Source organism: Chelonoidis abingdonii, chromosome 1 (genome assembly GCF_003597395.2).
Source record: "Chelonoidis abingdonii isolate Lonesome George chromosome 1, CheloAbing_2.0, whole genome shotgun sequence".
NCBI lineage: Eukaryota > Metazoa > Chordata > Testudines > Testudinidae > Chelonoidis > Chelonoidis abingdonii.
The window spans coordinates 156,879,278-156,895,301 of NC_133769.1; the positions used below are offsets into that span (position 1 = coordinate 156,879,278).

Sequence of the window (16,024 nt, forward strand, 5' to 3'; positions counted from 1 at the left end):
CAGTTGGTCGGGGCCCTAGACATGGACCCTGTAGGCCCAGTGACTAATCTGCCACTAGTGGACAATTGTAAGCAAAAAAAGTGGATTTTGGTTACAATAAAGAGGAAGAAGTGATGTGACAAAGATTGACTATGGGAGAAGGGATGGGGAGAGTACAGTCAAAGATTATGGGCCTGGAAAACACGAAGGAAAGTGGAATTCTCAATCAAGATAGAGAAGGGAAGCAGAGGAGGAGGAAGAGGATTAGGAGGAAAGGTGAGAAGACTAGAGTTTGAGATGGTGGTTGAACATCTACAGCTGTCCCTCTGGCATCTATTCTTAAATGTGATTGGCTACAAAGTGAGAGGTAAATCCAGAACTATAATATATGATATGGTAGTTAAATCCATGAGAAAAGATAGACATGTACACAGAATAGAAACAGGAGAGGAGAAGACAAAGAAAAAAACCTGCAGAAAACCCCACAGATAGGAGAAAGGAAGCAAAGGAGCTAATAAAGAAGACACTGAATGAATAGTCAGAACGGGAATACATGATCTAGGGGAGCACAGAACCACAAAAGCCAAGATCCGAAAGAAAGCAGGGGAAGCAAGAGTGATTCACATGACAAAATGGTGGCACATGCATTTTTTGGTGTTCACACATATACTCCAAAAGTAATTGTCTCAACTTTAGCGTAAGTAGGAAAGGCTGAATAGAAATGTTTCATTAAATTTGAATATGAATCTGATTCCTTTAAATGCCATGTAAAATTTATTTAAGTTTTAAACACCTATGTGAAACTGTTTTGCCTGAGAGTATGCTCTAGGCAGTTACACCTATAGTTAAGGTTGCCTGAGACGTTCCATTATAAGGTCCTATTTTCAGTTGCTTATAACTTTGCCACACATTACTTGTTCAGGCTGAAACATTCCACGCCATACTCAAAATGAGTTTTTCTGGGAAGTTTCAGCTAAAATGATTCAGTTATTTCTCAGAACAAGATTAGGAAAAAATGTTGTTCTGCACATGTTAAAATGGCTGTAATTTTTTTTTTGTCGAGAAACTCCAATGCCTCCTTGCTTTGGAGCAGGGGCCTGAAGTTTGTCAGGGGCTGGTATGTGTGTCAGGGATGTCCCTTTTGCCTTCCTCATGAAAGTCTGCCCAAATGTGCACAGTTTAGGAACCCTTTTTTTAAAAAAAAAAAAACAAAACCACTACACCCCAAGGTTGGACATGCTCATGCTCTTACTGGAGTTTGAAAGCTATATTCTCTGAGGAGTCTGTCTGCATTGAACAAGCTCCAATTTCACAGCTTCTCCATGCTGACTAGACTGTATATGTACCATCTGCACGGAGTGACTGAGTAAGCTCCACCTACAGCAGCAGGAGCTGAAGCTTATCTCTGCTATTGCTACTCCCAGCTGCTAGGGGCTGCTGTGGCACCAGAATTTTGATCAGAGAAACTCTCTCCTGTACTCCTTCTGGTGCACACGCAGTATGGAGAAAGTGGAAGCTGCCTGACTTGAATTGGTGGGGGGAGGCCTGATACCCCATAATTAATAATTAATTATTATTTCCAGAGTAAGTTTCATTCGGGGGTGGATCCCAAATCACTTTGCGTAGTATTTATAGGGATCAGTTCTGATTATTCTGAGTTCCCTAAGAGGATGACATTTCAGCTAAGCAGAAACTTTTTGTATTAGTGCCATTTTTGTTAGTTCATTTATTTCTATCTCAGACATGTCTGTGCAGTGAGGAAGATGATCTATGAATTCAGGTTACACATATGCAGCTCGCTGTGTGTTTAGTATTTCACATCACCATACAAAGGCCCTGATTCTATCACCCATACTTACACTGAGTAATACCTTTTACTATATGTAATCCCATTCATTAAAACAGCATTACGTACACAGAAAATTGTATTTCTGAGTGCAAGTATGAGCAGCAGAATCAGGTCCATAGTTTCTTGCTGGCCCCTTTGTTTGCCCTATCAGGAAGTTACATTGCAAAACTATATAGATTGCACCATTCAACTATATTTAAAGAAAGAAGATTCTGCACACTGTACATATAGCCTTACCTCATTGATTAAGAACTGGAGCTGCAGTACCGCGGCACCACTTTCGTGTTGGCAGTAGCAATCAACACCAGGTCTGCCCAGTCTGTTGCAGTCAAAGTCAAGGATTCTGACATTTCAGTTATCACCAAGAGTAAACAGCAAAGAGGACACGAACAGAACTCTCTCTCAATTAATCTTAGATTTAACAATTGTTCTTGCTTTCTCTAAAGCAAAGCAATACACACTTATCTTCAGCTGTTCTAATCAAGTATCAGCACTATCACCCTGAAACATGTGCAATTATGGAGTGATATGTTCTTGGCTATATTCCTCCCTATGAATGAAAGTGCATAAATTATCATAAAGATACAGCCAGAACACATCTTAAATTCCAATTTATTTTATTTCATCTTCATAGCATGTGTTCATATTACAGCTGTACATAATAAGATGTTTTTGATTATCTAGGTCATACAAAACTAATAGTTTAGGAGCAGGGTCAATAACATGTTACACTGTTTTTCCCTCTAAAAAGTGTGTATTATTTCAAGTGAATAATTTTGCCTATTTATTATGTTCTACCTGTAATTGTTACTCCATTCTCTGAATGTAACTTTCTCCATAGGTCTGTTCTCCTTGGTTCTTTTGTCTCTGAAAGCTATTTTTAGGCAATAAAGAATCTCTTAAGGATGGTACTGTGCTTTGCATCTTAAAAGTATGCATGTGTCAATCTCCAACTGTTCATTCCTTTTAAACTAAAAAACGAGTTACATTCTAAACAGAATAATAAGAAAATCTCACAATTTTACACAGCCGACAAGTTTAAAAGAGCATTACTGTTGCAGGTAAAGGACACTGAGCAATTCTCCCCTAGAGAGTTGAAGCTCTTTAGAATATCAATAAATTTTGTTGTGTAACACTCAGAAAGATCTGTGGGACCAAGATTGAGGGATCCAATCCATAACTCCTCAGGAGTTAATTACAGCAATGAGAATGATCAAATATCTACATTGTGAGCACTATCTGAAATTCACCTATGTACAGAGGGGGCCTGCACAAAGACTATATACCACTTTATTCCCTCTTACCCCTTATTTTGAGGAGATTTAGGAGCTAGTCAAAAATCTGTAAAAGCAGCAAAGAATCCTGTGGCACCTTATAGACTAACAGACGTTTTGGAGCATGAGCTTTCGTGGTGAATACCCACTTCTTCAGATGCACGCATCCGACAAAGTAGGTATTCACCCACGAAAGCTCATGCTCCAAAACGTCTGTTAGTCTATAAGGTGCCACAGGACTCTTTGCTGCTTTTACAGATCCAGACTAACACAGCTACCCCGATACTCAAAAATCTGTGTTCTTGTAAAGGCAAGCAAATATTGTACCGTTTCAAAGGGTGGTAGAGCTTCACTCCAGCTTGAGCTCTCTCAGACTCCCTGAACACATTCTGGAAGAACCAGGGGTTCCTGTATAGTCTGACCACTTTGAATTAGAATCCTGAAACCCAATCTGGACCCCGTAGGACCCAACAAGTATGAGTTCTGGGTTGCGTTGGGTGGGAAAACAACCAGACCCTCTTGGTCTTGGATCAGGTCTGTTCCACCTGCCTCTGGGGTTGGCACGGTGACATTGGCAAGAGCCGAACACATAGCTGCCACTGTACCTACCCCACTGGCAGGAGGCAGCATAGCATTGACTCAGGTTTGGGGGGAAGGGTCAAGTCAGAAAATGACTCTACCCTCCTGGACCTGGGTTGGGCCAAAAAATTAGGCTGGAGTATACTCTACCTAAATCTCCTCTTCCCACAAATACAGGCCATGGCTTTAAGTCTGTACTTCATCCTAAATCCCCTAATCCGAGTCAAGATTAAAATCTCAAACTGGAATGTACTCAACATAGTTTTAGCTCCAGAAGCATAAGGTGTACTGTATAAGAAATGTCTTTATGTCAGTTTCAAATAGCTTTCACAGAAGTATAGAAGCTTGGAAAGGTAGCAATTAACTGTTAGTATTAGTTTACTATCAAAACTTGGCATACTTAAATTGCTTGACAAAGCTTGCTGTGATAAATATGGGAATTTTATGATGCCCATGTGTACCTCATTTTCAGTCATCTGTTTTAAGTACTGACCTCAGAGACACAGGAGCTCTCACCTGGGACTGAGGCCTGGTCTACACTATAAAATTAAGTCAGCATAACTATGTCATTCAGGGGTGTGAAAAATCCACACCCTGAGCAGCATAGTTAAGACAACCTAAATCCCTGTGTAGACAGTATTAGGTCGATGGAAGAATTCTTATATCGACCTAGCTATCACGTCTCGGGGAGGCGGATTATCTACACCAATGGGAGAATCCCTCAGTGTCTACACTGAAGTGCTACAGTGGCACAGCTGCAGCGGCACAGCTGTAGCACTTCAGTGCATACAAACCCTAAGAAAAAGGGAAAGTGACAAAAGAAAGGAAACTAAACTGCTTACTACAGCAGCATGGCTCAAGGGAGTCCTGGCTTTAGACAGAATGGACTGTCTTAAACTTTAGTCTCTCTCTTTTGAAGAAAGGATTTCCCAGTACTGTATTCCCGTTGACTAATCAACCTTACTCTGTCTTGAAAAGGTTACATGGAGTCACTGCAGATACTTGCTGAAGTGCATTGATCACTGAAGGGAGTAAAAGTCTCTGGCCTGGTCTACACTACGCGTTTAAATTGATTTAAATCAATTTAACGCTGTACCCGTCCACACTACAACGCCCTTTATATCGATATAAAGGGCTCTTTAAATCGATTTCTGTAACTCACCCCGACGAGAGGAGTAGCGCTAAATTCGATATTAACATATTCGAGATTACGGTTAGTGTGGACGGAAATCGACGTTATTGGCCTCGGCGGTATCCCACAGTGCACCACTGACCGCTCTGGACAGCAATCTGAACTCGGATGCAGCGGGCAGGTAAACAGGAAAAGCCCCGCGAACTTTTGAATTACATTTCCTGTTTGCCCAGCGTGGAGCTCTGATCAGCACGGGTGGCGATGCAGTCCTCAAATCCAAAAAGAGCTCCAGCATGGACCGTACGGAGATACTAGATCTGATCGCTGTATGGGGAGACAAATCTGTTGTATCAGAGCTCCGTTACAGAACACGAAATGCCAAAGCGTTTGAAAAAAATCTCCAGGATACACAGCGCTGCGTGACAAGCGTAACGGGAAGCCAGAGACTCAAATGGACGCTCATGGATGGAGGGGGTACTGAGGACTCCAGCTATTCACAGTCCACAGCAGTCTCTGAAAAGTATTTGCATTCTTGGCTGAGCTCCCAATGTCTGTAGGTTCAAACACAGTGTCTGGCGTGGTTCAGGGAATAGCTCCTCAGTTTTCCCCCACCTCCCACCACAGTGAAAGAAAGGGAAAGAAATCATTTCTTGACTTCTTTCAATGTCACCCTATGTGTACTGAATGCTGCTGGTAGACGCGATGCTGCAGCAGTGAGAGCAGTATCCGCTCCTCTCCCTCCCCTCCCCGGTGGTAGACGGTGCAATAGGACTAGTAACCGTCCTCATGAATATCTAACATGTTGACATCGGGAGGCCAACATTGACTGGTTACTCCCAGTAGATAGGACAGAACGGCTAATAACCAGTTCATCATAGCAACTGGGGGGGCTTCAGCCCCCTCCCTTTCCTGTGTAAAGAAAAGATTCTGTACTGCCTGGACTGTCATAGCAGCAGCATGCTGGCTCCTCTCCCCCACACCGCTTAATGTCCTGCCTGGACTATCATCGCGCCGGGGAGGCTGCCTCCCCCTCATTTTATGTCATTAAACACTCAGTGTTTCTTATTCCTGCATTCTTTATTACTTCATGACACAAATGGGCAGGACACTGCCACGGTATCCCAGGAAGTTGTTGGGGGAGGAGGGAAGCAACGGGTGGGGTTGTTGCAGGGGCACCCCTGTGAATACTGACACGGAGCAGCTGTGCTCTGATACACTGGTCCTCTAATACACTTGCCCCTTATTCTAGGCAGGACTGACTCTATTTTTAGAAACCATAAAGGGAGGGATTGACTCAGTCCCAAGTGAGTCAATCCCAATTTTGCTTTTGCGTTGCGCCCCGGCCGATTTCAGCCAGGGGCACTCATGATAGCAGCGGACAGTACAGAGGAAGGAGAGATAACCGTCATCTCATTGCCAGTTTTCTCCGGCAGTAGACGGTACAGAACGACCGGTAACCATCTCTGCTATCATTGCAAAAGCAAGTGAATGCTGCTGTGTAGCGCTGGAGTATCGCCTCTCGGAACTATGGGATAGCTACGGAAGAGCTACCCACAATGCAACGCTTCAGAAATCGACGTTAGCCTCGGACCATGGACGCACAAAGCCGAATTACTGTGCCTAGTGTGACCGCATGAAATCGAATTTATAATATCAGTTTTATAAAACCGATTTTAGCTAATTCGATATTATCCCGTAGTGTAGACGTGGCCTCTGAATAGGACTCTACTTCGGTCACATTCGCTGGACAGAGCTCATGGTGAGAAACAGGAGTGCAGGAGCCAAGAGGCTCAGGTTAGGAGTTGCTGAGGCCACATGGCCTATGCTTATAGAAAAGCGTGACCCGCTGGGGCCTGGCCCTTTGAAGGTGTTCTCCCCAGACCTATGACACCACAATGCTAGCTCAACATCCAGCCTCCCACAGGATCTTACACAGAAGAATAGGAATTCATCTGGCCACGATACCAGCAACAATAACTATATGAGGAGTGGCTTAGTTAGCCCACACAGAAGTACTGTGATAGCTTTCAGTAGCAGTCCTCACTGCAGCTATGGAATATTCACTGCAGAAGAACAAGACTCCTAGTAGCAAGTTTTGTCAGAACCAGGTTCTTAAAATCTGATCCCAAATCCACTGAAGTCAATGGAAAGCCTCCCACTGACTTCCACAGGTTTTGTATTGGACCCCAAGGGTCTGTCTACACTGCAATAAGACACCTAGGGCTGGTCTGCATCAGCTGACTCTGGCTCCAGCCCAAGCCCAAATATCTACATTGCAATTGTATAGCCTCACAGCCCAAGCCCAGATCAGCTGACACAGGCAAGGCGTTTTAATGCAGTGTAGACATATCTGTGGTTAGCATGCACAAGAATTGCACGGTAATAGAAGTCGCAGTACTATAAGTACAGATATAGCTAATGTGAAAAGCGGTGACATAGCTACAGACTTATTTTGTCATTTACATAAAATTTATTATTTTCATTTATTATTTTAGTGCCCACAATGTGCTCAGCACTGAACAAGATTCAAAGATAAAAATATGTATAGGATACAAAGTCTATGCCCCAAAGTGTTTTCAGTTGAAAAGATATATACAAAAAAGACAGTGATGGGAGAGAGAGAAGGTATTACATGTTTTTTTAAATTATTCTTGTGTACTCAACTTTTCCACACAGAAGTAGTAAGTTTATCAGAGTGATCTGAATAAAAATAAGGTGGCAGTTTTGTGTACTAGGGTTCACTGGATACAAGATAAGATACAGAAGAGCATGCAGACAGACACAGTAAAAAGAAACAAATGGGGCATCAGTGGTGGAGTTGTGGAAGATATGAAAAGAGACAAGGTCCAGAGTTCATAGTGGAGTTTTTTAGGGACTTGAAGACAAACAAGAACTTTATACTTAATGCAATGGATAAAGAGAAGCCAGTGGCAGGTTTCAAAGATGCGGTGATATGATTAAAGGGACAGGCAAGAAAGATAATGAAATTGCTCAAATTAAGTTCTTGGCCTCAGTGATGACCCATGGCAGTGTCTCACGTTCTAATTATACATTGTGCAAAAAGTTTAATCAGTGCTGAAATTGTCATCATTCAGTTTCACCTTCTTTAGACCATTCATTTTTATCATGTTCCCCTGCTAGTCCAAGAGAGAATGCAACAGAGAATGAGCACAGGAGAGGTTTGGACTGAGTGGGAATTCCTACAGGTGAATGTCTTTGCTTTAATTTGAACTTTACACTTCATTATAAATAAATGGGACTAGCTAATACATTTCCACTAGATGGGAAATGATGCTAATACTGTTCTTAACCAGCTATCACCACCATTCACCATCAAGGTGAAATCACCAAGGTGAAATCAGTCTCTGGGAGAAAAATCTAATGAAGCAGATGACTCCATTCAGCATGTCCCAAAAAAAATGTTCCAGGATACTCTGTTTACATACATCACTTTTCACTCTGAAGTAAATGTTTATATGAATTATAAGATGTAAATTATACCTGTCTGGCCAGTCATTCTGAAGACAGTAGGCACTGTCACAGCTTTTAGAATCCCACTGAGCGGCAGCAGCTTTCAAATATGCTAGTGACCCTGCTGGGGGCCCTGTAAACACTTCATTCACCACAGGTGCTCCTCCTTGTAGCTAGGTCTGGGAATCAGCTCTCCCTGCATGTGATGCCCTCAGCTGTTGGTTGCTCAGGCTGCAGTCCCCACCCCCCACCCTCCAAACTCAAAGTACTCACTCTTTGTGACTGAACCCTCTAGCAAGGTCACTCTGCAGTCCCCACCTTCTAGATTAATAAAATCCAACCAGACAAGCAAGCTATACACACACACTGCCTCATATGGGCTTCTATTCCAGGTCTTGTGTCACTTTCCCAGAGGCTGGTTAGGTAACCACCTGCCCACGACTCTGAGTTCCAGCCCAGGGACCCTATGACTAACAATCCAGCTCTGTTCAGTCTCAGACGCTGTTACTGTTCCCCTAGGCTCCTTCCTACCCCATCTTTCTATAGCTTTACTATCTCTAGTTTACCACAACAGATTCCTCTGCTCCCCATGACTACTTCACCATTCTCGCCCTCTTGCTGGACTCTCCAGTCAAGGGCAAGACCCTGGCCAATTCTTCTTCTGCATTGCTTCCTTATCCCTAGCCAACTCCCTTTCCCTCTAGAGACTGACCGCAGACATCCTCCCTACCAGGAGCGGCTCTATGTTTTTTGCTGCCCCAACCATGGCAGGCAGACGGCTTTCAGTGGTGCGCCTGCGGGCAGTCTGCCAGTCACGTGGATTCGGTGGCGTGCCTGCGGGTGGTCCGCTGGTCATGTGGATTCGGTGGCGTGCCTGTGGGAGGTCCACTGGTGCCGCGCCATCAGCGTCCCCGCTGCCAAATTCCCACCAAAGCCACGGGACTGGCAGACCTCCTGCAGGTGCGCCGCCGAAAGCCGCCTGCCTGTCACCCTCACAGCAACCAGTAGGCCACCCCCTGTGGCTTGCCGCCCCAGGCACATGCTTGCTGTGCTGGTGCCTGGAGCTGCCTCTGCTCCCTACGCTCACTTCCTGATTTATAATCCTAACCCAGCTCCTCCCCCACCTGGGCTTCATCTGCCATTAGGCCCTATCAGTCCCTGGTTCCCTTCAATCAAGGTACGGCAAATAAGATTAACTGGGTCCTTCTGGCCCATACTAACCCATTCAGGACTTTTGTGGGTTGGATGTCCTATCACAGGGCCTTTCTGACAAAAAGCTGCTGAGAGATTGGCACATCTTCTTCCTAGCCTGTCCACCACCTTCTTGGCCAGTTTTGCCCACGTTATCTATCTGTGCTCCATTCCCTGACTATTCCACTTGAGGCGCTATTGCAGCATTTATCACTACTGCAAACTTAGTTGGTACACCAAGGCCCTCTGCCAGAATCTATATTGGCTGAAGCTGATGTAGACCTTGAGCTGGATTTATTTTCTCTTTTACTTTTGTCTTTTAATAAAACAACAAATAGTCCTGTCAGCAATGATTGTAGAATATCTTTCAAAGATGTTAAAAGGAAGATAAAGCTAAATACTTTAAAGTCTGCCCTTCTGGTTCACAGAATAAGACCTAGTCACTATCTTCTCATTCCTACCAATATGTGGGATTTCCTAGGGGTCATGCCTAGGAAAATTGTCAGATTACATTCAACCATAGCCATTTCAGAAAATAAGAATTGAAAACTCAATTGGATACCTTCAGCGATTATATGTAAATGAGAGTACAACAAGGAGAAACTGAATTACGTATGCTGAGCAGCAAACATGATAGCAGTAACATTTTATCAAAGCACCATGCTTTTTGATTGTTACAAAATAGTTAATGCCTTGTTGTCAAGATGTGTATGTTGTGGAAGAGAATATAGTGTTCTATATTCTCATGCATGAGATACAAGTTCAGAAAACACCTCAGCATGTTATGCATGTGGCAGAGATATCAAATCTGCATCCAGCAGAGAATGCTGATTGAATTGCTTTTAAGTTACATTCTGTTGTCTCTATAGGTACACAAAGAGAAGAGCCTCAAAAGAATCAGCAATGTTCCTTGCCCTTATGAAAGGAGACTCAAAGAGCTTGGTTTGTTTAGCCTAACCAAAAGAAGGTTGAGGGGGAGATATGCGTGCTCTTTATAAATATATCAAAGGGATAAATACTAGGGAGGGAGAGGAATTATTTAAGCTTAGTACCAATGTGGACACAAGAACAAATGGATATAAACTGGACACTAGGAAGTTTAGATTTGAAATTAGATGAAGCTTTCTAACCATTAGAGGAGTGAAGTTCTGAACAGCTTCCAAGGGGAAGTAGTGGGCAAAAGACATATCATGCTTCTAGACAGCTTGATAAGCTATGTGAAGGGGATAGTATGATGGGATAAACTAATTTTGGCAAATAATTTGGACAATTGATCTTGATTATCAGCAGCGTTAAGTATGCCCAGTGGTCTAGTGTGGGGATGGGATCTGAGTTACTACAGAGATATCTTTCCTGGATGCTGGCTGGTGAGTCTTGCCTCATGCTCAGGTGTAACTGATCGCCATATTTGGGGTCGGGAAGGAATTTTCCTCCAGGGCAGATTGGCAGAGGCCCTGGAGGTTTTTCACCTTCCTCTGCAGCATGGGGCACAGGTCACTTGCTGGAGGATTCTCTGCAGCTTGAGGTCTTCAAACCACAATTTGAGGACTTCAGTAACTCAGACATAGGTTAGGGGTTTGTTATTGAAGTGGATGGGTGAGATTCTGTGGCCTGCATTGTGCAGGAGGTCAGACTAGATGATCATAATCGTCCCTTCTGACCTGAAAGTCTGAGTCTATGAGAAGAATGGTACTGCAATAGCAGCCTCTGTAGAAGGATTAAAAGAGTAAAAAATGGGACTTTAAAGATGGCACACAGTAAAAAGGTGGGCACTTTCCCTCTTCTTCCAGGGTTCTTGGATGCCTGCTATTCCTGAGTTGGCCAATGTTGATGTGAGACATCTCTCCAGAGACTAAGCATGCTGTCTGCAGCTGCAGGAGAAAAATCAAGTCAAATTCCATGCTGTGGTTTCCTTTGGCTACACATTACCCTACTGATAAGCAACTATTTGTGCTTGGATGTCTTATTGGATAGGGTTCAGAGAAGAGCCATGAGAATGATTAAAGGTTTAGAAAACATGCCATATAGTAATAGTCAAGTAGCTTAATCTATTTAGTTTAACAAAAAAAAGATTAAGGGGTGACTTCATTACACTCTATAAGTACCTACAAGGGGAACAAATACTTAATAATGGGCTTCTCAGTCTAGCAGAGAAAGGTATAACATGATCTAATGACTGAAAGTTGAAGCCTGAAAGTAAGGTGTACATTTTTTTTTTTTAACAGTGAGAGCAAAGAACCATTGGAACACCTTACCAAGGATCATGGTGGATTCTCCATCACTAACTATTTTTAAATCAAGATTGGAGGCTTTTCTAAAAGATCTGCTACCTAAAAATTATTTTGTGGAACTTTTAGGGCTTGTGTTATATAGGAGGTCAGACTAGATGATCACAGTGGTCCTTTCTGACCTTGGAATCTATGCCACCCTCCTGGAAGTAAACCAGTTTTAAGTGCCTCTGGTCAAGTTTCTGCCTCCACAAATCCTCTCTCTTTTACCTATAAAGACTACTGAGAAGATGTTATTTCAATGTCAGACTGAGTGCATTTTGGATTTCTGATGTCAAATCAAACCTGTAACAGATGCTTGTGGAATGGTGTTACTGTATTATACCATCCACTGCAAAAGTAACTAAGCTAAAATGTTGCTTGGGTTAAGCGCTCCATTTTGTTTCAGCAGAACTATTCCACTGATTTTGGAATCTTATCAACTAAAATGAACAAGTGATTCTAATACAAAATTAATTTTAAACATTTATAGAACCAAAAGAATAATCTCAATAAATAAATTGGTCAAACAATTCAGCCAAAAAGAAAAAAATAGTCATGTCCCTGTCACAGGCTGAAGTTTATATAGACAAAGCACAACATTTAACACAAGTATCAGAAATTTAACAAAAAGCTTAGTGTTTCCAATCTACACCTATAGCACTGGATTTGAGCTCAGCTGTTTCCCAGTCACTCCTCTGTTCCTGGAGCATCTGTAAACCTCAGATGTTAATCCCATTTCTACCAGGGACAGAATGGTGTTTCTGTATCCTGCCACAATAACTTTGCATTGTTTCACTTTGATATTTGTAACTGAGTCTCAAAGTGATTATTTTTCTTAGAAAGGAGCTTCCTGATAGTGAAGTGGAATGATACAGTATGCCCAATTCAGAGATTCACAGATTTTAAACATCAGAAGGGATAATTATAAGAACCTAGTCTGAACTCCTGCGTGTAACAGACTATAGCATTTCACTCCATAATTCCTATGACAAACACATAACTTCTGGGTTGAGTTACAGTATATCTTTTAGAAAGATGTCCAATCTTGATTTAAAGACTTCAAGTGACAGAGAATCCATCACATCCCTAAGTAACTTGTTCAGGGTTTCATTACCCCCACTGTTAAAAATTTCATCTTATTTCTAGGCTGAATTTGCCTAGTTTCAGTTTCCACACACTTTGCCTATTATCAGAACTCTGTTCATAGGTACTTGCAGACTGATAAGATTGCCTCTTAAACTTCTCTTGGATAAACTAAATACATTGTGTTTCTTTAGTGTCTCACTCCACGGCTAGTTTTCCTGATTTAGAATAATTCTTGTAGCTCTTTTCTGAACCATTTATAATTTGTCAGCATTCCTTTTAAAACATGAACATTAGAACTGGACCCAATATCCCACTAATGGTCTCACCAGTGCTATATTTAAAGGTATATATCACCTCCGTGTTTATATGCAATAATTCCCTTTTACATCCAAAGATCATGTTACTTTTCTTAGTCACAACATCACACTGGGATCTCATGTTCAGCTGGTTATTCATCACTTCTAAATCTTTTTTTCAATGTCACTGTTTTCCAGGATAAAATTCCCTACATTCTTCTATTCTATACAGATTCTTATACCACCCTCATCTCTGCAGTATCTGAGGGTACGGCTACACTTGGAATTTCAAAGCGCTGCCGCAGCAGTGCTTTGAAGTGTGAGTGTGGTCGGAGCAGCAACGCTGGGAGAGAGCTCTCCCAGCACTGCATGCAAACCACATCCTTTACGGGTGTAGTGTGCAGCGCTGGGAGCCGTGCTCCCAGCGCTGCCGCCCTGATTACACTGACGCTTTACAGCGCTGTATCTTGCAGCGCTCAGGGGGGTATTTTTTCACACCCCTGAGCGCAAAAGTTGCAGCGCTGTAAAGTGTGAGTGCAGCCATACCCTGGGTGCCTTCCAGTAGTGCATTAAGCAATGTGACTAACATCTGTCATGTGTGACTTGTTCTCTCTCATTCTCTCCCCAAGAGAAGAACTGTGTGCAGTGTAGTGTTTTGTCTTGGGGTAGGTCTACAGTGCAAATTAAGGAGCAATTAAAGCATTGATACCTTTAATGTAGCTAGCATGGGTAACAACAGTAGTGAAGATGTGATGGCACAGGCTTCACAGTGAGCTAGCTTCCCCAGTACAAGCTCTCCAGGGATCTGGGTATGTACTCAGGTGGCTAGCCCACACTGAAGTCAGTGCGGCCACGTCTTCACTACTATTGTTACTTGCACTAGCTAGATGAAAGAACGCTAGTTTGGGTATGCCTGTCTGCTCTACAATCACACCTTAATTTGCAATGTAGACATAACCACGGTACAGTTTGTTGTTTGTTTTGTAAATGTTCATAGTGGTAGGTGGTGTTAGAAAAAAAAAAAAAGCATGGTGAAGGAGTGCACCTTGCACTTGGAGTGAAAGGTGGTGAAGTGTGTGATGGTCCTTAGTTTCTTTGGCAGTTGTTTCCACAGTCTGCAACATGCCTTTGTGCAAGCTCTGTCTCCTTCACAAATAAGCTCTGTCCTAGTGGCAGAAAGTTCCATTGTGCCTGAGTGGCAGAGTTATCCACCAGTCTTCATCTCAGAGTGTCAAACAATCTTTGGATACGCTGAGCTCAGGCCACTGAGGGTATGTCTACACAGAAAACAAACAAACAAAAAAGACCCACCACAGCGAGTTTCAGAGCTTGGGGGAGATTGGGCTGCTCATACCGTGGGGCTAAAAATAGCAGTATAGATGTTCAGGCACAGGCTGAAGCCCAGGCGCTGAAAGTGAAGAAGAGCTCTGTATAAGCTTGAAAGCTTGTCTCTTTCATCATCCAAAGCTGATCCAATAAAAGATGGAACCTCACCCACCTTGTGTCTCTAATATCCTTGGACCAACATGGCTACAACAAGACTGCAAACGTAGGCACACTTTTAATGTCTAACAGAAAGACAGCAGTACATCAAACTTCTAAATATAGCTGGGTGAATACTATGCAAAATTATTTGTGAACATTCATTCAAATAAAAACATGCAAATTTGCATTGATGCTGTTCGGAACCTCTTTTATTCACTTTTTATGAACATTCATAGAAGCTATTTTAGTGTACAAGTGTCCGTAGATACTGAAAGTATTACAAATACTTATGTGACTATGTACTGTCATGATTATTTGTCTGAAAGTGTACATGTGACTATCTTGAAAGTTCTTTGTCATTTTGGAAGTCATCTGTTCAGGGAGTAGAAGTGCTATCACCATGTGACTTAACTCAACCAGTCACACTACAAACAGCAAATAATGAATAGCAAATACTCAAAGCCATAGTCAGCCAATTGTTTGCATGTAATTCATAGTATAACATATGTTTACATATGGCGTTGTAGCTGTGTTGGCCCCACAGTACTAAAGAGACAAGGTGAGTGAGAATATCTTTTGCTGGATCAATGTCTGTTGGTGAGAGAGACAAGATTTCGAGATACAGAGTTGAGACCTGAAGAAGAGCTCTGTGTAAGCTTGACTCTGTCACCAACAGACATTGGTCCAATAAAATATATTACCTCACCCACCTTGTCTCTCTGATATGTTTACACAAACCATTTGTATAATGAAAACATTTGTAAAAGTTTCAGTATATTTACAGATGTTTAACAGACTGAAATAGGCCAAATAAATTACTTGCTGTGAACAGGTTGACCAGTTCTGCTCCAAAATATAAAACTTAGAATCACAGAACCATAGGATTAGAAGGGACCGCAAAGGTCATTTAGTCTAACCCCCTGCCAAGGTGCAGGATTTGTTGTGTCTAAACCACTCAATTCAGATGGCTATCCAGTCTCTTTTTGAAAACCTCTAGTGAAGGAGATTCCACGTCTTCCCTTAGTAGTTTGTTCCATTGTCCTACTGTTCTTACAGTTAGAATTTTTCTCCTGAGATTTAATCTGATTTGTTTTGCTGTAGTTTGAACTCATTGCCTCTTGTCCTGCCCTCTGGGAAAAAGAGAACAATTTTTCTCCATCTTTTTCACGGCAGTCTTTCAAGTATTTTAAGATCACTATCATGTCCTCCTCTTAAACTCCTCTTTTTTCCAAATTAACATACCTAGTTCCTTCAGCCTTTGCTCATGATTGCTTTCCAAAATTGGACATAGCATGCCAGATGAGGCCTAACCTGCGCCGAGTAGAGCAGTACTATCACCTCCTGTGACTTGCATGTTATGTCTCTGTTAATGCAATGGAAAATTGCATTTGCTTTTTTTTTTTTGCAACAGT

The 16,024-nt window shown here is 42.4% G+C and overlaps 1 protein-coding gene across 6 annotated transcripts in view; it reads right to left on the bottom strand.

The window, feature by feature from the left end:
* Positions 1-16,024, bottom strand: part of STXBP5L (syntaxin binding protein 5L) — a 451,518-nt gene that overhangs the window by 268,114 nt on the left and 167,380 nt on the right. For all 6 annotated transcript variants that reach the window (XM_075071819.1, XM_075071811.1, XM_075071817.1 and 3 more), the window contains exon 3: positions 2,066-2,147. In XM_075071819.1, coding sequence (XP_074927920.1) covers positions 2,066-2,147 — 82 coding nt within the window. The remainder of the gene's footprint in view (positions 1-2,065; positions 2,148-16,024) is intronic.